The following is a 21,487-nucleotide window of genomic DNA, read 5'->3' as shown; positions in this document are numbered from 1 at the left end:
CATGGTGCCAGCAAATGTGGTATCTGGTGAGGGTTCCCCTGCTTCATAGATGGTGCCTTGCTACTGTGTCCTCACATGACAGAATGGGCTAAGGGAGCTTGCTCCAGCCTCTCTTCTAAGGAGACACATTCCATTCATGAGAGTAGAGCCTTCATCTGACTTAACCCCTTCTCAAAGGCCTCATCTCTTAATACTATCACACTGGTTATTAGGTTCCAACATACGAAGTTTGGAGAGGCACCAACCTTCAGACAATGGCAGATGGGATGTGGGGGTGAGGCAGAGAAGAGAGTCTGGCTTGGGAAGTGAGGCGCATTGATGGTGTCCGTCATGGAGAGTGAGAACCCTTTGAGGAGAAGCAGGAAGAAGAGGAGGAAGGGAAGGAGAAACAAGTATTTGAGGAGAAAGTGGAAGAGTTCAGGTTGAGAAAAGTTGAGTTGTGGGAGGTTGTGAGTTACCCAAAGGGAGCTCTTCAGTGACCAGTTGATCATATGGATCTGGAGTTCAGGTGTGAGGCCTGCACTGGGAGATGAAGATGTGGGTGTCATCAGCTTTCAGAAACTCGAGGGAGGATCAGCTGGCTAGAGGATACGCAACCACGAAAATGGAGAAGAGAAATGAGAAACAGGGAAAACTGTAAGGCACAGACAGCGGATGCCTAAAGTTTCTCACATGGTGTGGAAAAGGACTTTTGTAATCCCCCAGAGGCAATATCTTTCCTTCCTTACTATGGTGGGTTCCTGCTAACAGTGTGTCTGTGTTTCTGGGGGTGGAGCAGCCTAGGGGCTGCCATTCTTTACTACCTTTGCATTCTTTAGGCCTTTGAGGGCTCTTGGCCTTAAGAGGCAGCATAATCCAGGGGTGAAGAGCACAGTTCAGACTACCTCCACTAATTTCTAGCTGTATGCACACTGGCAAAGTTGTTTAACCTTTCTCCATCTCCATTTCTTCATCTCTAAACTAATACCATTTCCAGAGACATTTTGTGAAGATTGAAATAGATAGCTCATGGAAAGCTTCATCACATTCACTATTATTATTATTATTATTATTATTATTATTATTCATGCTCCAAAAGAATCTGGAGGCTGCAACCCTAAGGTTTTATGCCAGGCATCAGGAGGAAAGAAGAGTGCCTAAGAAGCATACTGTCTCCCTGATTTATAAAAAATGTTGTAATTTCTAGAGGAGTGGGAAGCCACAGGGTTAGTGTGAGATTGATGAGGCATTTCTGGATGTTGATTCAGGTGCTCAAAGACAAGAGTTCCTTTTCCCAAGATACCATCTGATCTACTGCAACATACAACATGGGAAGTTCACATATTACAGGAGATTGGTTTGGAGTCCCCAAATCCTTCTTGATTTGATTTTTATTGTATGGTCAGCCAGTGAGCCAATTCTAGACTCACCCTTTAAAGTAAAACTAAAATAGGTGAAAAACATGTTTATGGAGTCTCAAATTCCTTGGGGGCCGTAAATCTAGATAACAGAAAGGCACTTCTCCACTTAGTAATCAGGATTGTCATGGTTACTTAATGGTTCACATGATTCACAAGTACACCCTGCTCTCCTCTAAGGCAGTATTTACATTTCAAAGAAACCTACATTTTTCAAAATTCCCATCTAAAAAACATTTGTTTCAGTTGAGAAAGTGAAATTAAGGTCCAGAGAAGTTGAAACTCACAATAACAAAGTTATGTTTTCTGCAGGAATTTCAATAATAAAGGTTTTATTAGAGCTATAAGTGTATAACTATAAAACAGACTTCAATGAACAAATTCAGAAATATTTGCTCAAGAGTGACGTCTTTTATTTTCCTTATCACCATGAGCTCTATAACTAATAAATAAAGTTTCTTATACATTCTTATCAATTTTTATCACATTTATCACCCACTGCTAGGATAAACAAAACCGAAAGGCATCTTGTGGTGTGTCTCAAGGTTTTTGCTTTAAACACAACTGATAATGGCTCCTGGTTTTGATGACATTGTTACCAACCACTCTTTGCACAATGCAAATTAGGTTTTCTTATTGATCAATTACATTGTATCCAGTCTGAATTATGAAAAGATAGTTGTGAAAGAAATGCTCGTATTGAATAAAGTCGGCAATTAGCTGAGAATTGAGAACCTTTGTCATGGAAACATTTTCTATAGACTCTCACATCGTATCCTATAATGTTCTAGAATATTTAGTTATATTACAACATTAGAAGTTATAACTTTTAATTACAAATGAAACTGGTTGGGGACAGGAGAGGGGAGTAAATTGAATAATAGTACTGTTTCTCAGTGTTTAATTATTTTAACTGGATACACACTTTTAAAATGAGAAAAAAAAACTTATTTAATGACCCACCAATGTCTATAGAGTCTTGGTTAATTTACTTATTCTCTTCCAGCCTTATCTGTGAAGTTGAGCAAGATAACTTGTGTTTTAAAAGACAGGAATTTTTCCCCTGTTAAAAACCAAAACAACAACAACAAAATAAAATAAAATAAAATAAAATAAAAAGATAAAATTTAAAAAAACCCTCCTCTGTTCCGGGAAAGGATTAGTGAGGATGAAGCATCAGAGGGCTCCTAAATAAGGAGATACTTCATCCTACTCCAACACTTTCTCAACCATATTGCAAGCCCCAGACAGGACAGCCATGAAATGCACCAGGAAGACCGGATCCTAAGCCTAGCAACTCCAGCTTTGACAAAGATTGCTGTTCCTCCAGTACAGCACAGAAGCATCAGAGCCATTAAGCCCGAAATGAGTTTGCAATCTGGGACAATATGTGTCTCAGCAATAACCTTTGTAGAGGGGCTTGCTTTTCTGATATCTTCGCTCCCAAATTTTGACAACACTCAATGAGTGAGGGAACCACAAAAATAAATAAGGCTAATTTTTCTTCCATGTTAGCAATATGGAAGCTCAAAGTTTACATTCCTCCAAGGCACCATCTATCCCCAAGAGCCCAGGGCTACTATGTGGATGTTAGATTAATGGGCAGTCCATTTGTCAGGGTGGCAAACTCCCTTTGCCTTGATACCCTTCCATCTTTGCTTGGATCACCTTGGATTGAATTAAGTGAATGATGCCTGCCTTTCCTTTAGCAACTCCTTCACTAATTTAAAGAAATTCAGAGACAAGTTGTATGGTGGTCATTTTAACACCTGCCAAAATCTGTTTTAAATTATCCAGAGCAAATCATCCTATGTCTAAATTTCCCTCAAACTTTGTACTGGCCTTTAATCTCATTACAAGTAGAACACGTTTTCACTAAGTGCTAAATTACATGTTATGTAGTCCTTTTCTGAAATGCATACATTGAAGGAGAAGATTTGATTCTAGGTCAAAGAGAGAAAACTAGCCTCTGAGGATGGTATTTCTGAGACAACCACTAGAAGATCAGAGAAGCACAAGCATTCTCTTCTTTTTCTTTTGTTAATGGAGAAGTTGGTCATTTCCTAGTAGACTGCACACATGAAGAGATTCTACAGCTAGTAATGCTGAAATTAAGGCCTTCTGGTGGGGATGGGACACATAGATAGGAAGTACATTTTCATTGCAAGAATGCAGATTGGCTAGTTACAGTGGACGCTATTGATGCCCTGTCCAGATTCCATTTATTGGGCCAGTGCATCCATCCCCTACCTGCTGTGAGTATTGGCTGCTGAAGATTCGTACTCTTGCCCTTGTCAGATACACCATGTCTAGAAAACCTGAGGAATTAAAACCTCTCTCCTTTCACCCCATACCGCCGCCCTCCCCCACTCCCCCCCGCCGCCCCGCCACCCACTCATGCATCCTGTCTTGAAATCAGTGGGCATAAAAGCCTGGCTCCCTTGTCTCAAGGTGCATTCTTTCCCTAGTGCCCTTCACGTTCCACAGTCCCCCGGACTCAGGCTGAGGCTAGACTTCAGCTGGATCATATCTATGCTGAGTTTCTTCCCCTGTCCTATGCTGCTCCCTTCACTTCCATATAGGTTTCATCTAAGGATACTCCCTCGATAAACCACTTTCACAAGAATCCCCATTCTTGGTTCTGCTTCTAGGGAACCCCACTTAAGACACCAGGATACTAATTTATATTTCATTTCTGTCTCTGTTTATGTTTTCCACTTCCACTTTCCCTTTCTCAGTCAAGCTAACTCTGCACTTCCCTGCCTCAGAGAAAGTTTATGTCAGGACTTCCCAGAGTCCATTTCCCAGAAACCCAAGTCCATTGTGAAGAACAGAGTTCGAGGAGTGAAAGATTTCCCTCACACTAAAAAGAAAATGGCCCACCACCACCACTGAAGGGAGAAAGAAAGGGGCCTTTGAATTCCTTGAGCAGATGGGACCTCTGCCCTGCTCCCCAACAACCCAGAGAATACAGTAGAAATTCAATGCTGATGGCCATGTGACATACCTTGGAGACTGAGTCCTATCCAGGATGCCCAGTCTCACCAAATTTCTGTCCCCTCTATGCCAAGCATGTCACACAAGCTGCTTCACTGGCCCACTGAAAGGCTCATGGAAACATGGATGACCCGTTTCACAGCTATAACAAGTACAGAAAGACACTCCCCAATACCTTGATAATGGGTAACCCCGGGGACCTGGCACCACCCCCAAATCCCTGTGATAGGATGTTCTGCCATCCTGGAATCTACAGAGGACTGGCTTTTTTATGAAAATAAAGATGTTTAATAATTCTTTCACATACGAGTTACGTTTCATACCTGCTTCATGAAGGGCAGCAAAAGGGTAAGTTTATGATTATTACACTTTGTTATTATGAAACATTAATTAATAGGATGTTTATGAAGCATTTTCATTAACTAATAAAAGTAATACCCTGCAATGCACCTGAAAAAATAATAATTTCAGGGCAACATATACAGTATGACTGCAATAATGTTAAATACACACATCCACATACTTAGGAAAGACAAGGAGTGGTAATTGTTTGGTGGCTTATTTTTATTTTATTTCTTATAGTTTTCTGTATTTTCTAAACTTTTGTAGACATGATTATTGTTTTTCAAATCAGCTGGTCTCTTCTTTTTCTGCTCTCTACCACAGGCCAGTCAGTAGTACGAGGCACGAGCCCGAATCACCAGTCCCACTGCTATCAAGTCCGAGTTCTAAGCTCCGCCCATGCTACAGCACTGTGAATGTCTCAGGGGTGCTCCCTTAGGCTAGTGAGAACACATTGAGAGCAGGAGTTTGAAGCCGCAGTCAACTTGGATGTAGGGACTGAGTGTTTAGGGGGAGGGGAAGGAGGAAGGAAATGAACCTTTAAGCTTCTCCTCCTTTTGCGTGGAAAACCCACCACTGATGGACAGAGCAGCAGACACAGACAGACGGAAGCGAAAACCAGACAGGAACAAAGAGGAGACAATTTGGACTTAGTGCTCAGTGGATGCACCAACATCTGAATGTGCGTCCAGACCCAGACCTTTCCTGTTCAGGGTCCAGGTTGTCAGTCTGTCTCTTATTTCACAGTCCTCCATCGCTCTGCTACATGATAACCACTTTCTTCCCTCCACCTCCTGAAGTCACCAACGTCAACCATTTCTGCTGCTGACACTGCCCTGCCTTTGACAAGTCACAAAATGAGAACAAGCCTGGGTTCGGGTTGTCCCCTTGGGGAAACAGAGAAGTGCCTCCTAACTTGAAAATTGTGCTGCTACCTTCCACCCGGACTTCAGGAGTCTCCAATCAACACCCACCTTCACACCAACCTACAAGGATCTGGATGGGTTTCCTCCCTCTCCTCCTCCACCTTCTTAGGCCACAGTCACACCACCTTTAAGGAAATAGGGAGCTGATAGCTGAGCAGGAACCGCTATTTGGACCAACACACCAGCACATCAGCTCCTGGTCACGTGAAGCCACTTCACTGGTGAGTCTGGGTCCCAAATTTCCCCTCCCATTATTTGCAAGGTCCCTTACTCCCCGCCTTCCCTCCCACCACCTCCACCATGCGGGGCACTGTCACTCGTTTTCTTTTTAGTCTTTGCGCACACAACAAATGTGTCATCTTTCTCTGATTACCGGAAGAAACAGCATCTTCTCCTGAGCTACTGGTCATTTCTACTTCTCTGGGAAACAGGCCCATCCTCTTCTCTGCTCCCTTCACCACTTCTATTTGGACTCACTAATGTTCATCTCTGCAGTCCTGAAAATACCTGGAAATGAAGATGAGGGAGGGAGTGTCAGGAAAGGAAACAGTAGGAATGGATTCTGTTACTTTCTTGTTAACACTATTCTATTCTTTGTTATACAAACATGCATTTTTATTATTGAAAAATGTTAAAGAACTATTTTCATTCAAGAAAAATGATTCACTTTTATTAAGTGGCATATATCATAAACGATAATTCTCACTGCATAATGAGTTCTGCACATGTCACTCAAAGCAATCTTAAGTTTTCTACATCTTGTCCCATGACAACATCCTGATTAGGTAATCACTTGAGAGTTTACAAATCTGATGATATGCCAGAACCAACTAGGTTTATTTCTGGAACGTAAAGGTGGTTCAGTGTTAGAAAGTCATTCATTCATTTATTCATTTATTCAGCACGTGTACTGAGCACCTACTACATGCCATGCATTGTTCTTGATGCTGTGGTTACAGCAGTGAATAGAGTTGACCTAAATTTCTAACCTCATAGTTCTTACATTCTGTGAAACAGACAAGCAACCAACAAGATAAAACATATAGTATATTGTTATTAATAAGTACTAAAGAAAAAATAAATGGCAGGAAAGAAGATATGAAAAGTCAAGATGGGATGAACTTTTAGAAAGGGTGACTAATGAAGGACTCGCTAAAAAGGTGACCTTTGAGTAAAGATCTGAAGTCTGTGAGGGATCTAACTAAGTGCGGTGATGTGTGGTGGTAATACATCCCAGGCAAGAAGACGAGCAACTGAAAAGGCTCTGTAAAGGGAACATGTCCAGTATATTCCAGGAACATCAAGAAAGCCAAGATGACTGAGCAGGGTGAGTTAGATAGAGAGAGAGAAGTAGATTAGGCAGAAAAGTAGTAAGATTGAATAGGGTAGGGCCTTGTCAGTTGTAATAAGGACATTTGTATTTCCTCTAAACAACACAGGAAGTGGGTGGGGAGTTTGAACAAGGGACATGTGCCTGGATGTGTTGAGAATAAACTATAGGAAGAGAAGAATGACAGGGACATTGGCCTGTCTACATCATTCCTGACAACAGCAAACCAAAGAAGAAAAGAAACCTCACAATGAAAGCATTTGATAAAATAAGTCACCATTCCTAATTAAAAAAAAAATTAGTAAAATAAGAATAGGAGAGAACTTCATGTATGTAGTAAATAATTATATGTAATTCCATGAGTCGTACTTAGATGAATTAAATTAGATATAAAAGAAAATATCCTTAACCTGATGAAGAAGATATCAGGAGCTCTTCTGATCTGGCAGATTCATCCCTCTCTCTGGTCTATCAAGATTACAGAACTTAACGACTTGCCTCCATTCACTGATAGTATTTCTTTGTACTACATGTGTGTGTGCACGTGCAAAAGAGAGAAAGAGACAGACTGGTAAACATAAGTGAAATTAGCCTTGAAAAAAAAAGAAAATACTTCAATCCAAACAATAAAAGTTATACTAAATAATGAAACAAAAGAGGCATTCCCACTGACTTCAAGAACAAGATCAGGAGGCTGTTAAGGAAGTTCTAGTCAATGCCAGTCATTAAGTTCTGTGATCTTGGCAGACCACAGGGAGGGACAAATCTGCCAGATCAGAAGAACTTCTGATATATTCTTCATCAGATTAAGGATATTTTTGTTTATGTCTAATTTAACCAAGAACGACTCATGCAGAAGAAGAAACAAAAGGGGGCATAAATGTTGGAAAGGAAGAAATGAAAACTCATCATTTACAAATGATTATATATAATACCAAGATAAGCCAAAGGTATCACTTTAAATTAGAATTAATAAGACAATCACAAAAATTTGGAACTTGATTAATAAGCACAAACGCACTTACTAATATGTGTCTAAAAAGAAAGTTGGAAACGGTTGACAGTGGCTGGGAGTGGAAAAGATAACACAAGATTCTTTCCCTGTATACTTTATATATTTCCTATTGTTTTGAATATTTTTAACCACTAGTATATATTACTTGTATTACCAGAACAAAATACAAGATTCCTAATCTGGACTATTATACATACATAACACAGACCCTCTTGGCCATTGTATTAACTCTTAACTTTTTGTGGGGTGGGGATTACCAACCCCTTGAGAAACTGATGAGGTCGATGATCTCTGTTCCTGAAAAAAAAAAAAAATGCATTTAGCCACACATATAATCCCAAACAAAACTTTGCAGGTGAATGCAATTTCAGGTGGTCCACAGAGTTGACCGGGTGAGAACACCTACTCTGGGTTCATCAGTGGGGATTGTTCCCTGGGCATACATTTGGTTGAGAGGACACCAAGGTGGATGTGCACTGGCAGGCAGTAACCTTGCAGCAAGGCTAGACTCTTCCTGTGTCCCCTGGAGCTAAGGAGATCAGAAGTGAGAGGCCCAGGAGGCTGCATCTCTTAGGCCAGGTGGTAGTAGCTGACAGTGTTTGGAGCAAGGTTCACTGGTAACCACGAATAAGGATAGACAGCAGTCAGGCCTGGGAACTTCCCCCAGCAATCACATTTTGTGTGATCACAAAAACCTTTTTGTGAAATCACAGGTTTCACAAATCGTCAGCTGCAGGGTCAGGTAAGAACAGCATTCCTTTCTATGCATCAATGGGTTACCTCTGGGAACTTCTGGAAGGGACGGAAGGAGCCAAAGACATTTAACCAGGTCTGCGTCTTGGTCACTTGTCCAGATATATTTTGGGAGTGAGCAACTGAGCCAGGTGCCTGAACGCAGGAGATGAGCGGCTCTGGTATATGGGAGGGAGTAGAGAGACAGCACCTCCCTCCTCCTCCTGACAGGGCAGGGAGAATTTGACCACCCTGCACCCACCACACTCAGTTTCCTTGGCCTCACAGCTCTTCCTTTTTCCCAGAGTTGAATCATTAACAGGAACCTAATCCGAAGACAGGTGTTCAAAACTGTCATGGTTACAGCCATCAAATTACAGGAGGTTCACACACAGCAGTCAGCAATGGTTTGGGAATATTAAATAAATGTGTTTCTGTAACAGAACAAGACAGGATCATTTATTTATGCAACTTAAAAGCTATCCCAGAAGGAGAAAAAAGTAGCACATTATTTGTCCAAAATAAATAAGATTGGACAACTGAACAGCTCTCTGTGGATCAATTTACAGATCATATGGAAATACGCTTATCTTATTGAGAAATATTTCATTTTAGATGTTCAAATACCTTAGCATATTTTAAAAACTATTTCCTATGTGGCCAAAAGAATTCATGTTCTATTCGGTAAAAATTAACCAAAATTAATGGTGCTTTCCAATGGACGCAGGAAACCTTTTTTCTTTACAAAACATGCCCACTCTTTTTTTGTTGCTACTTCCCACATTGAATTCTTGTTTTACTGAATTTTTTTTTACTATAAAAATAAAGTATGATGATAGTTTTAAAAGCAAAACAGGAGTATTCCAGAAGTACAGACCCCACTCCCACTCCTTGTCACCTTTCTGACACTCTGCCCCTTAGCTATACTGGAACAGGGCATCAACTGCAAGGAAAATCCTGGGGACTAGGGGCTGAGGAACTAGAAGTGGAGCGATGGAAGAGTGTCCAGTAGCCCAGAAAAGGATGAAACAATTCCCCAACAAAAAAGTAAAAATTTTCAATAGCCCTCCGAGAAGATGCAGCCCCTCCCAGGTAACCAGAGAAAGGCAAATTCTGAAAGCAGGGAGAAGGGGCTACTTTGGGCCTCCAGGACTACAAAGACAAAAAAATGAGTGACAGGACCTGATGTGGTCGGGGGAGATGGGAATGGAAGTAAAGGAGGGGGTTCGTACTCTTGGTAGGAGTGGAAATTGGGGACACAAGCTTACTGGCGATGCAGTCCTCACGTGACCAGGAGCTGACGTGGGCATAGGTACTTAAAGCCCTGACCGCCGTCCCCCGTCCTCCTCTGGGTACCAACTCTATTGCGCAGCTCGCTGCCGTGCGTTTAACCCAGGCGAGGAGGAGGAGGAGAAAATTTCCCAGACTCGGGCAGGTGGGTGCGAGGGTGGGCACAGTCTGGGACCCCTGAATGGGGTAATCTAGGGATGCGGGAGTCGGAGGCCGCGGGTGCCTCGGTCTCCCCCGCTCCTGGCCGGCTTTCCAGACCTGAGGTGCTCAGACGCGGCTCATTTTGGTGGGCGGCGAGGAAAGGGGGAGGGGGAAACGAAAAGACTTTTGATAGAGTTTACGAAGAATCCGCTTACTTCCTGTCCAGCCAGTGTTTTTGGTTTTGTTTATAACATTCAGGCCCGCACCCTGCATCCCGTCCTGTTTTGAGAGGAGGAGGGAAGAGAAATAAACGTGGCAGCGCATAGAAGGCCAGCGGAGAGGTTGGGAAAGGGTAACCAGGAGGCGGGGGTGGGGCATGCAATTTGGTAACAATCTGGGCCGTACACTCCCACCCTGACCTCCCCCACCACCGCCCCCGCACCCTCCCATCACCCAGCCGACCCTCTGTGCTTTGGGAGTGCTGGGAAATGGGTGTACCAGCTGCTGTTGGAGAGATGGCGGGTTTGGCGCTGTCTGGGCTTCACGGGAGGTGGAGGTGGGGGGGGACCCTGAGAGAATCTGGTATTAAACCGCCTTGTTAACTCGCAGACTGCTTTCCAGACACCTCCGGCCCACACAGCCGTTCACCCCCCGTCTTTTCAGTCCTGGAAAAGGAATTCGGGTATGCAGGCGGGAGAAATGGCGGTTGTTGGGGGGATTTGTGGAAAGTGGGAGGTAAAGCCCATAACAGAGAAATCGTGGAAAATCTCAACCCTGAACCCGAAAAGGCAGACGTTGAGGCCCCTCTTCTGCAGGCTAATCCTAGGCCTAGGGGCTGGGTAGTGAAAGACGGGTGATCCTGGGAGGGGAACACTGAATTGTTTGGCAGGAGTCCCCCATACCGCGTCCCATCCGGCTTTTGCTGCACCCTCGCCCTCGCCCCGCTCCCCTCCCGCTTCGTTGGAGGAGAAGGGGTGTGGCGGTGTGTCCCGGAGAAATGGCGGATGGGGGCGGGGCAAAGCGGAAGGAGAGATTGAGTGCCTGGGGAGCCTGCGCAGGAGGAGGATTGAGAAGGGAGGGTGGGGTGAGAAGAGTTGAAGGAATTGAGAGGTAGAATCATTTGACATTCTGGTGTGCGAATACGAAAAGGCAGTTACTAAGACCCTTGTCCTGGTGCTGATCCATCCACCAGGCTTTCATTGTCTAACGGCGACAGGCTATATTTCTGCTCTTCAGTCTGTCCTTAGGATGAATCTCTAACTGAACTGAAGTAAGGAGAAACAGCCTTGAATCTTTGGAGGTCAGTGTTGGGGTTGGAATTGTCTGGGGCCCCCAGGTGTGGGTGTGGCAGAGACCAGAGCAGAGTATGGGACCAGAGGCTCCTCCTGCATCTTCTCTCTTTTAACTTAAAAGACACCCTTGCCCCTTTCCCCGGGCCCTTTCTTTTTGGTGCAGAGAAAGGGGCGTGGCATCTGCCTTAGTTAATATTTGGGGGAGGAAAGGTTGAAGAGGAAAAAAGGATCCCTGATTTGACCCACAGGGTTTCAAATCAGGAAAAGAACCAGAATTTGTCCACCAAAGGCTCAAAAACACCCTTTCTGATCTGTCCTCAGGTCTGTCTTCCTTTTGGGCTCTGTGCAACTGCAGCTACAGTGGAAAAAAGCAAACTACTCTTGATCCCAGGAGGTTGGTATGTGCATGAGCAACATCTAGGGACCTTGGGGGTAGGGAGTGGGACATCATAGCAGTATCTGAGGTCTCTACTGTTTTCCCAGCTCTCCACCAGCTTTGCCGATGTCTGTACTGCCTCTCGTCCCCCCATTTAGATGCTGCAAGTTGTAGGCATTGGCAGAGCAGGCTAAGGTTGAAGATGTAGAAAACGTTAAACTAGGTCTGTGAATCAGCAAACACAGGCCTTGACACCTGTGTTTGGGTGCTAGCCCACCGAGCAAGCATTGTGTCCCTAAACTCTTCTCTAAGTAAAACTGGTTAGACACGAAGTGAGCAAGAGCCCTAAGCCTCATTTTTATCCTTTACCCCTAGGCCCTGCCTAAGCCTCAGCAGAACTTGTAAGCCTAAACTGAAGAGCCTCACCCGGAGGAGCAGGCATCCCTTAACCTTAAGCAAGCCACTTCCACGCCCTGGATCAGTGAATAACCCCAGCTGCACCATGAGCCGCGTTCGGGATGCTGGCTGTGTAGCGGCGGGGATAGTGATAGGGGCTGGTGCCTGGTACTGTGTCTACAAATACACCAGGGGAAGAGACCAGACCAAGAAGAGAATGGCCAAGCCCAAAAACCGGGCTGTGGCTGGGACTGGAGCCAGGGCTAGAGCTGGGCTAAGAGCCGGATTCACAATCGACCTTGGGTCAGGATTCAGTCCCCCAACCCCAGTCCGCGCTGAAGCAGAGGACAGGGCTCAGGATGAAGCCTCTGTTCTGGACACAGTTGGAGCTGAGGCAGTGGCCCCAGCTGCATCCAGCGCTGAGGCTCAGAGTGGGGCAGGCGGTCAGGCCCAAGAGGCAGATGGAGCCAGGGTTGGGCCTAAGGCCGAATCAATAGTTGGGGCTGCAATGGCTTCTACAACTGCACCACCTCCCGGGGTGACAGAGGCCCTTGGGGCTGCAGAAGCCCATGCAATGACAGGGGCTCCCAAAGTGGCAGAAGCTCCCAGAGAAGCGGAGACTTCCAGGGCAGCGGTGCCTCCTGGGACAGTGGTGCCTACCGAAGCAGCAGCACCCACTGAGGTGACCGAGGCTCCTGGGGTAGCAGCACCTACCAAAGTATCTGAAGCTCCTGGGGTGACATCGCCTACTGAGGCAGCTGAGGCTCCTGTGCCCGCAACGCCTACTGGGGCTGCAGCACCTACTGGGGCTGCGGAGTCTCCTGGAACTTCTGGTTCCCCTAGAACAGCGGTGGTTCCTGGGACATCAGCCGCCAAGAAAGCAACCCCTGGGGCTCACACTGGGGCTATACCTAAAGCCACATCAGCAACTGGAGCGGTACCCAAAGGTGGAGCCAAGGGTGTAACCAGGTCCCGGAATGGGGGCAAGGGCAAGGGCAAGAAAAGCAAGGTTGAAGTAGACGAACTGGGGATGGGCTTCCGTCCTGGAGATGGGGCTGCAGCAGCTGCTGCAGCCTCTGCCAATGGCGGACAGGCTTTCCTGGCAGAGGTCCCTGATTCTGAGGAAGGGGAGTCCGGGTGGACTGACACAGAGTCAGATTCAGACTCTGAGCCCGAAACCCAGCGCAGAGGGAGGGGAAGAAGACCCGTTGCCATGCAGAAGCGCCCCTTTCCTTATGAAATTGATGAGATTCTGGGTGTTCGCGATCTCAGGAAGGTCCTTGCCTTGCTTCAGAAATCTGATGATCCTTTCATCCAACAGGTAGCGTTGCTCACTCTGAGCAACAATGCCAATTATTCATGCAATCAAGAGACAATCCGCAAATTGGGAGGCCTCCCAATTATTGCAAACATGATCAACAAAACTGATCCCCACATTAAGGAAAAAGCCTTAATGGCCATGAATAACCTGAGTGAGAATTATGAAAATCAGGGCCGGCTTCAGGTGTACATGAATAAAGTGATGGATGATATCATGGCCTCTAACCTGAACTCAGCAGTTCAAGTAGTTGGACTAAAATTTCTAACAAACATGACTATTACTAATGACTACCAGCACCTGCTTGTCAATTCCATTGCAAACTTTTTCCGTTTGCTATCTCAGGGAGGTGGAAAAATCAAGGTTGAGATTTTGAAAATACTTTCAAATTTTGCTGAAAATCCAGATATGTTGAAGAAACTTCTCAGTACCCAAGTGCCAGCATCATTTAGTTCCCTCTATAATTCTTATGTGGAATCAGAAATCCTTATTAATGCCCTTACTCTTTTTGAGATTATCTATGACAATCTCAGAGCAGAAGTGTTTAACTATAGAGAATTCAATAAGGGTTCCCTTTTTTACTTATGCACTACATCTGGAGTGTGTGTTAAGAAAATTAGAGCCTTAGCAAATCACCATGACCTCTTAGTGAAAGTGAAAGTTATAAAGCTAGTGAACAAATTCTGATTGGTTATGTACTGTCAAAAGACTTGAAAGAAATTTCTTGATTTTGCGGTCTGGAAGTGTTGAAAATTGAAAGTTACTGCTTTTCCACTTGCTCATGTAGTAAAGGAATCCTTTCAGCTGCCAGTGTTGAATAATGTATCATCCAGAGTGATGTTATCTGTGACAGTCACCAGCTTTAAGCTGAACCATTTTATGAATACCAAATAAATAGACCTCTTGTACTGAAAACATATTTGTGACTTCAATCGTGCTGCTTGGATGGAAATATTTTTACTGGTTCTTCTGAATTGACAGTAAACCTGTCCATTATGAATGGCCTACTGTTCTATTATTTGTTTTGACTTGAATTTATCCACCAAAGACTTCATTTGTGTATCATCAATAAAGTTGTATGTTTCAACTGACAAAAAGTCGTTCTAATGCTTGAATTTAAAACCCAGCTGGAGAGATAAGGTACATAAATACAAAAGGATATATACAAAGATCTATGAAAAATAATAATTAATAAATACAAAAGGATTACTAACAGTACCTGGGCATATGCTCTTTGTCGAATATACATGATCTGTTTAAATGAAGCAGAGGTTGCTGAGAAAGTTTCAAGGAGGAAGGGCGCATTTAAGCCGAGCCCTGAAGGGCAACATAAAAGGGCATTCCAGGAGGGGGAAATGCTTTGGAGAAAGGCATGGAAGTGAGAAATCCGTTCCTGTGATAGGAAGGTAGCCAGTTTGCTTGGAATGGAAGCCATGGGAAGAGGAATAATGAGAGATAAATGTGAAAATTCAGAGTGAGGAAAGTTTGAGGAAGATCCTGAACCCCAAGCCAAAATATTGAAATATATCCTGTCTCATTATGCAAGTCACTGAACAGTTTTGAATAAAGGAAAAATAGGTGGCAATATGAAAGATGGATTGGAGCTATGTTGGAGACTGGACATTTATTAGAAAGTTAGAATAAGCCAAGCAAGAGATGATGAGGGGTGAAGTGGGGTGGTGACTAAAGGAACTGTTAGTGTATGATGATGATAAGAGACAAAACAGAACAAGAAGGACGAAGAGCTGCTGCCTGACGCTTGTCTGTGGATCAACAAAGCTGAAGGATTGTGTAACCTCATTCAGGTCCTGAGAGGGAAGAGCCCTCTTTGGGGGGCAACTGAGGAGACAGCACAATGACAAAGTGAGTCACCATTTGGGGTGAGAAAAAAGCAGTGTAGCAGAAAGAATGACTCTTGGCACAGAGCAGTGGTTGACTTCCTAGGGTTAGAGGTTTAGGTCTGCCGTCTTTTAGAAGAAGAGCACTGGTGAGGCCTTGATGGGAGTTCCCATCCCCACTCCCAAGTTCACTTATGAGCAGGTATACCTTCCTCCCTCCCCTCCCCGGCCCACTGAAGCAATGAGAAAGTGGGAGGGTCCCAGAGATTTTTCCAAACCCAGTCTGCTTTCCTGACACCCTTTATGGTTAACAGTATATTGTATACTTAAAAATTGCAGAAAGAGTAGATGTTAAGTGTTCCAACCACAAAAGGTAACTATATGGGGCAAATGCATACGTTAATTAGCTTGGTTTAGCCATTCCACAATGTATACATATATCAAAATGCCATGTTTACCCCTAAATATATACAATTCTTATTTGTTTACTAAAAATACATTTTTTAAAAATTGTTATATACTTCTATGTTGGCGTGAAAAGACATTAACTACATGTAAGGGCCTATTGCATCAGTCAAAAAGTCCACACAATTAAAACTGGGTGAAAATTCTTTCAGATGTTTATTATATACATCCCTGTGTATTTTTTTCATAAAATTGGAATCATATTGTATGATAGTGGTTCTCAATGTGTAGTCCATGGGCTACTGCAGGTCCCTGAAACAGTAAGGTCAAAACTATTTTCAAAACAATAGTAACATGTTATTTTCTGTTTTTCACTGAGTTGACATTTGCACTGATGGTGCAAAAGCAATGGCGGGTAGAACTGCTGGTGCCTTAGCATGGATTAAGGCAGTGTCCCCATACTATACTAGTAGTGATTGCATTCTTTAGAACCACACGCTCTAATTTTTTTAATCCAAATTTATTTTAAAATGTCTTTAATAATAAAGTCCTTATTTATATAAATTGTATATGATAAAATCTCAATGATTGAGTGCATGTCTTTTTAATATTCCATGTGATGAAATAGGAAGTACGCACAAAGCATTTCTGCCGCATAGCTTAGGACAATGGTTGTCTCTAAGGTAAATATTTGCATAATCATTTTAGTTGTGCACTGAATTAGCTGCTTTTTTCATGGAACATTAGTTTTACTTGAAGAATGACTGGCAGACAAACTATGGTTTTTCAGACTTGGGTATTTATTAGAGATTTTCTTGAAAATGAATGAAGTGAGACTTCAAGAAAAACAACTGACAGGATTTGTCACCAACAATAAAATTTGAGCTTTTAAGCAAAATTAGAAATTTATAAAACTTGCATCCACAAATGCAAGCTTGACAGCTTCTCTTGAAGATTTTTCTGACGAGATCAGTGGTGATAATAATGGAGGTGATGGCCTTTTTTTCTTTTTCTCCTAGGAGAAAATTGATGGAGGACCCTAGGGCTTAATGCTGTTCTTACTCAGTTTTACTGTAATCATTGTAACCCATATGACATCAAATCCACGGCGATTTAATAAATAATACAATTGCTGTGGTAACAACATGACCCTGAGTGAGGTTAGACCCAAGAATTTTTGAACCCTTACTAAGGGGAACCTGAAAATATGTCAGTCCTGGAAAAGGACTTCTGGGGTAAGATAGTATTTGAGTTTGTATTTGGAAGATGGATGCATCAGCATCTCCTGGCTTGATCCTCACTATTCAGGTAGTCTAACCAGCTTCATCTGCTCTGATTAACAGTGGAAACTTCCATAATCTTCAGGTGAAACCTATTCCTGTACAGAGATGTGTGGTCTGGCCTAATGAACAAGCTACAAATCACTCAATAGGGAAATGCTTTATTTCCTAAGGTCTGGATTTTTGTGCCTTAAATCACATCACATGTGAAAGTACGAGCATAGTTCAGGTGTGGCTAAATCCTAAAAGAGTAGTTCTTTGAAATATTTAACTTCATAGAATAATAACAATAGGTACCAGGAATTGAACATCAGCTGTATAGTATTCTATTATTCTTGGAGTTCCTGGAGCTGCATTTGTTTCCACCCTTTATCAGGCCAGGTTATTCAACTTTTCCATTGTAAGATCTATTACAATATATTTCCTTAAATTATCCTTTTGCGCTTAAGCAAAAGGCCTCATACTAAGAGTAAGATGAGAGATGGGGTAGTAAGCAATAGAGTCTCATGAAATCATGGGATATTTGGGTTGAGGTGGGCAAAATGCAAATGAGACTTCCTTCCCAATCTGGGGTCGAAAACAGTCTATAATTAATTGAGAGCTTTCCCTGTTACAAAAGTTCTATGTGACAAGGTAATTGCTCCTATAGAACAATTTCATGGGGAAGAGGAATTGAGTGGGATCAGGTATTTGTATCTAGGGACAACGAACAACTTCCAGTGAAAACAATGAGTAGGCTTGAATATGGAATTTAATGTAAAAGATAAAACAACAAGGAATCCTACTGCAAGAAGCCTTTCCAGTTAAGGCTGTCATACAGAGATCTCTTGAAGAATGAGTTTAGGAATTGACCTTGTCTATTACTTAACTGTAATATCAGTTGAATTCACCACCTTACCAGGTTTCCTTAGTGAAACTGGAAACACTGGTAACCGGGATAGGTAATCTGGCAAATCCTGAGCCTTTTTGGGATTTTTGAAAATAGTTCCGACTATGCCCTGCCTATAAAGAAAATAACAATTTGCCTCATATGCCCCCACTGAAATTCGTATTTTAAAATACGAGGTTGATATTTTAAAATATGAGGTTGATAATTTAATATTAAAACCAGATAATTAGATTTTCAGTGTGCCTGACTAGGGGACAGAGTTTAGATCAGTCCAAATTAATTGCAGTTAGAGTTCTCACCTATTGTTAATACATGAATAATATATTGATTAGCTCTAGACTTAAGTTAGACATGAATGGTAAAATTTCAAGAACAACCACTAAAATTATAGAAATAGAGTATATAATATCTAGAGCAATAAAAGAAAAAATGCACTTTGAGAAAATATTTTTAATCCAAAAGTAGGTGAGAAATGAGAAAAGTGAAGCCTCAAAAAAGGAAGACAAATAGAAAGTACATAGTTCAAATGTATTTGTAATCACAATAAGTGAAAATGACTAAATTTACTTGTTAAATATATATATAACCGGATTTTGAAAACCATCTACATGCTAAATAATAAGCATGCAGAAATTTTGAAAGCAAAAAGATAGGAAAAGTTATACCATGTAAGCATTAACCGAAAGGAGGCTGCCATAGCCAAGTAAATATGAGACTAAATAGATTTTAGAGCAAAAAACATTGTTAAAGATAAAAAGTGGGTGAATGATTAAACACACTGTTACATCCATAACATAGAATACCATTTGGAAATAAAAATGAATGAACTATTGATACATACAACAATCTAGATTAATCTCAAGGGCATTATACTGAGTGAGAAAACAAATCTCAAAAAGTCACATACTATGTGATTCCATTTTTATAACATTCTTCTTTTAGCTTTGTTATTGATACATAATAATTGTAGTATTGGTGGAGTACATGTGATGCTTTGATATGTACCAACAAGGTGTAACGATCAAGGATATTCAGGATATTCAGGATATCCACTACCTTAACCATTTGTCATTTCTTTGTGTTGGGACCATTTCAAATCTTCTAGCTATTTTGAATTATTGTTAACTATAGTCACCCTACTGTGCTATCGAACTCTAGAACTTATTTCTTCTATCTAACTGTATGTTTGTACTCATTAACCAACCTCTCTTCATCCCCCGCTACCCACCTCACCCAGTTCCCAGACTCAGGTAACTATCATTCTACTCTCTACCTCCATTAGATGAACCTTTTTTTGGCTCCCTCATGTGAGTGAGAACATGCAACTGCCTTTTTGTGCCTGGCTTATTTTACTTAACATAATGACCTCCAGTTCTATCCATGTTGCTGCAAATGACAGGATTTCATTCTTTTTATGGCTGAATAGTATTCCATTGTGTATATATAACATACTTTCTTTATCCATTCATCCATTGATGGACACTTAGGTTGCTTTCACATCTTGGTTATTGTGCATAGTGTTGCAATAAACACGGGGGTACAAGTATCCCATTGATATACTGATTTTCTTTTCCTTGGATAAATATCCAGTGGTGGGGACTGCTAGATTGGATGATAGTTCTAATTTTGTTGTTTTTGAGAAACCCCTATACTCTTTTCTGTAATGGCTGTACAAATTTATATTCCCACCAACAGTATATTAGTGTCCTCTTTTCTCCACATCCTCGCCAGCATGTTATTTGTTTGTCTTTTTGATAGTAGCCATTCTAAATGGGGTGAGTTGATATCTCATTCTGGTTTTGATTTGCATTTATTTGATAATTACTGATATAGAGCATTTTTTCATATACCTGTTGGCCATTTGTATGTCTTCTTTAGGGAAATGTCTGTTGAGATCCTTTGCCCACTTTAATGGAATTATTTGGGGTTTTGCTCTTGAGTTGAGTTCCTTGTATAACAGTCTTAAAATGAAAAAATTATAGAAATAGAAAACAGATTCATGGTTGCCAGGTGTTAGGCGTGGTAGGGTGGGTAGTGTGTATCACTGGAAAGGGGCAGCACAAAGGATATCTCTGTGGGGATAGAATAGTTCTGCATCTTGATTGCAGTGGTGTGATACAATGGTATAGAACTATATGATGCATTTTCTACCAGTATCAAATTCCTAATTTTAATATTGTACTACAGTCATATAAAATGTAGCCATCGGGGGAAACTGTTAGGAAAGGTACAGAAGACCTGTTGGTATTATCCTTGCAATTACAGGTAAATATATAATTATTTCACAATAAAAGTTTTTAAATGATGGTAAAAAGTTAAATTCGCCAAAAAATTATAAATTTGTGAGTATATATGAAATAACCTCAAAATATATAAAGAAGCTGGGCACAGTGGCTCAGCCTGTAATCCCAGCACTTTGGGAGGCTGAGGCAGGTGGAGCGCTTCAGGTCAGGAATTCAATAACAGGCTGGCCAAAATGGTGAAACCCCATCTCTACTAAAAACACAAAAAATTAACCGGGCGTGGTGACGCGTGCCTGTAATCTCAGCTAATCAGGAGGCTGAGGCAAAAGACTTGCTTGAACCAGAGAGGCGGAGGTTGCAGTCAGCCGAGATTGCGCCATTGCACTCCAGCCTGGGTGACAGAGCGAGATTCCATCTCAAAACATATATATGTATATATAAAGAAAAATGTTATGGAACTATAAAAGGAACAAATCAACAATCACACGGAAGAATACAACATACTTCTCTAAAGTATTTAAAGAATAAGGAGAATAAAAAGTATTCTATTATTATATCTTGATAGTAAAGATATAGAATATTGAGCAATGTGGTCAACAATCTGATTTAATGGACATACACAAAATCCTGCACCAATTAATAGGAGAATACACTTTCCTCTCAAGCATACAGGGACTATTTATAATAATGATCATGAATTTGGCCATAAAACAGATCTCAACAAATTTCCAAGAATCAATGTCATAATAATCACTTTATTTGACCAAAATGCAATTAGGATAGAAATAAATAACAAGGTAATATGTTTTTAAAACCATGTATTTGAAACTTTTATTTTATTTATTTATTTATTATTTTGAGACGGGTTCTCACTCTGTCGCTCGGGCTGGAGTGCAGTGGCGCGATCATGGCTCACTGCAACCTCCGCCTCCCGGGCTCAATGGATCACACTACCTCAGCCTCCCAAGTAGCTGGGACTACAGGTGCATGCCACGTTGCACGGCTAATTTTTGTATTTTTGGTAGAGACGGGTTTGTCTATGTTGTCCAGGCTGGTCTCCAACTCCTAACCTCATGTGATTCTCCTGCCTTTCTGTATTATCCTTGCAGTTACAGGTGAATATATAATTATTTCACAACAAAAGTTTTTAAATGATGATAAAAAGTTAAATTCGCCAAAAAATTATAAATTTGTGAGTATTTAATAAAATAGCCTCAAAACATATAAAGAGGCCAGGCACAGTGGCTCAGCCTGTAATCCCAGCACTTTGGGAGGCTGAG

At 41.9% G+C, this 21,487-nt stretch overlaps 2 protein-coding genes across 12 annotated transcripts in view; one reads left to right on the top strand and one right to left on the bottom strand.

Annotated features, from left to right (window-relative positions):
• The window catches only part of TCEAL2 (transcription elongation factor A like 2), a 647,988-nt gene that overhangs the window by 331,895 nt on the left and 294,606 nt on the right, over positions 1-21,487 (bottom strand). The window lies entirely within an intron of this gene.
• Positions 10,047-21,487, top strand: part of ARMCX2 (armadillo repeat containing X-linked 2) — a 35,016-nt gene continuing 23,575 nt past the window's right edge. Inside the window, exons 1-6 of one of the 9 annotated variants that reach the window (XM_050775939.1) lie at positions 10,047-10,174; positions 10,429-10,511; positions 10,792-10,852; positions 11,363-11,470; positions 11,784-11,856; positions 12,214-14,649. In XM_050775939.1, the coding sequence (XP_050631896.1) occupies positions 12,341-14,239 (1,899 nt within the window). In that variant the 5' untranslated portion in view covers positions 10,047-10,174; positions 10,429-10,511; positions 10,792-10,852; ... (1 more) ...; positions 11,784-11,856; positions 12,214-12,340 and the 3' untranslated portion in view covers positions 14,240-14,649. Of the gene's footprint in view, positions 10,175-10,428; positions 10,523-10,779; positions 10,853-11,362; positions 11,471-11,783; positions 11,861-12,213; positions 14,650-21,487 lie in introns of those variants that run through there. The other 8 variants (XM_050775935.1, XM_050775936.1, XM_050775940.1 and 5 more) reach the window with 8 other exon arrangements.

This window comes from Macaca thibetana, chromosome X, assembly GCF_024542745.1.
Source record: "Macaca thibetana thibetana isolate TM-01 chromosome X, ASM2454274v1, whole genome shotgun sequence".
In the NCBI taxonomy this organism is placed as follows: domain Eukaryota; kingdom Metazoa; phylum Chordata; class Mammalia; order Primates; family Cercopithecidae; genus Macaca; species Macaca thibetana.
The sequence above is the reverse complement of the archived record's forward strand: the minus strand, read 5'-3'. Positions and strand labels throughout refer to the sequence as shown.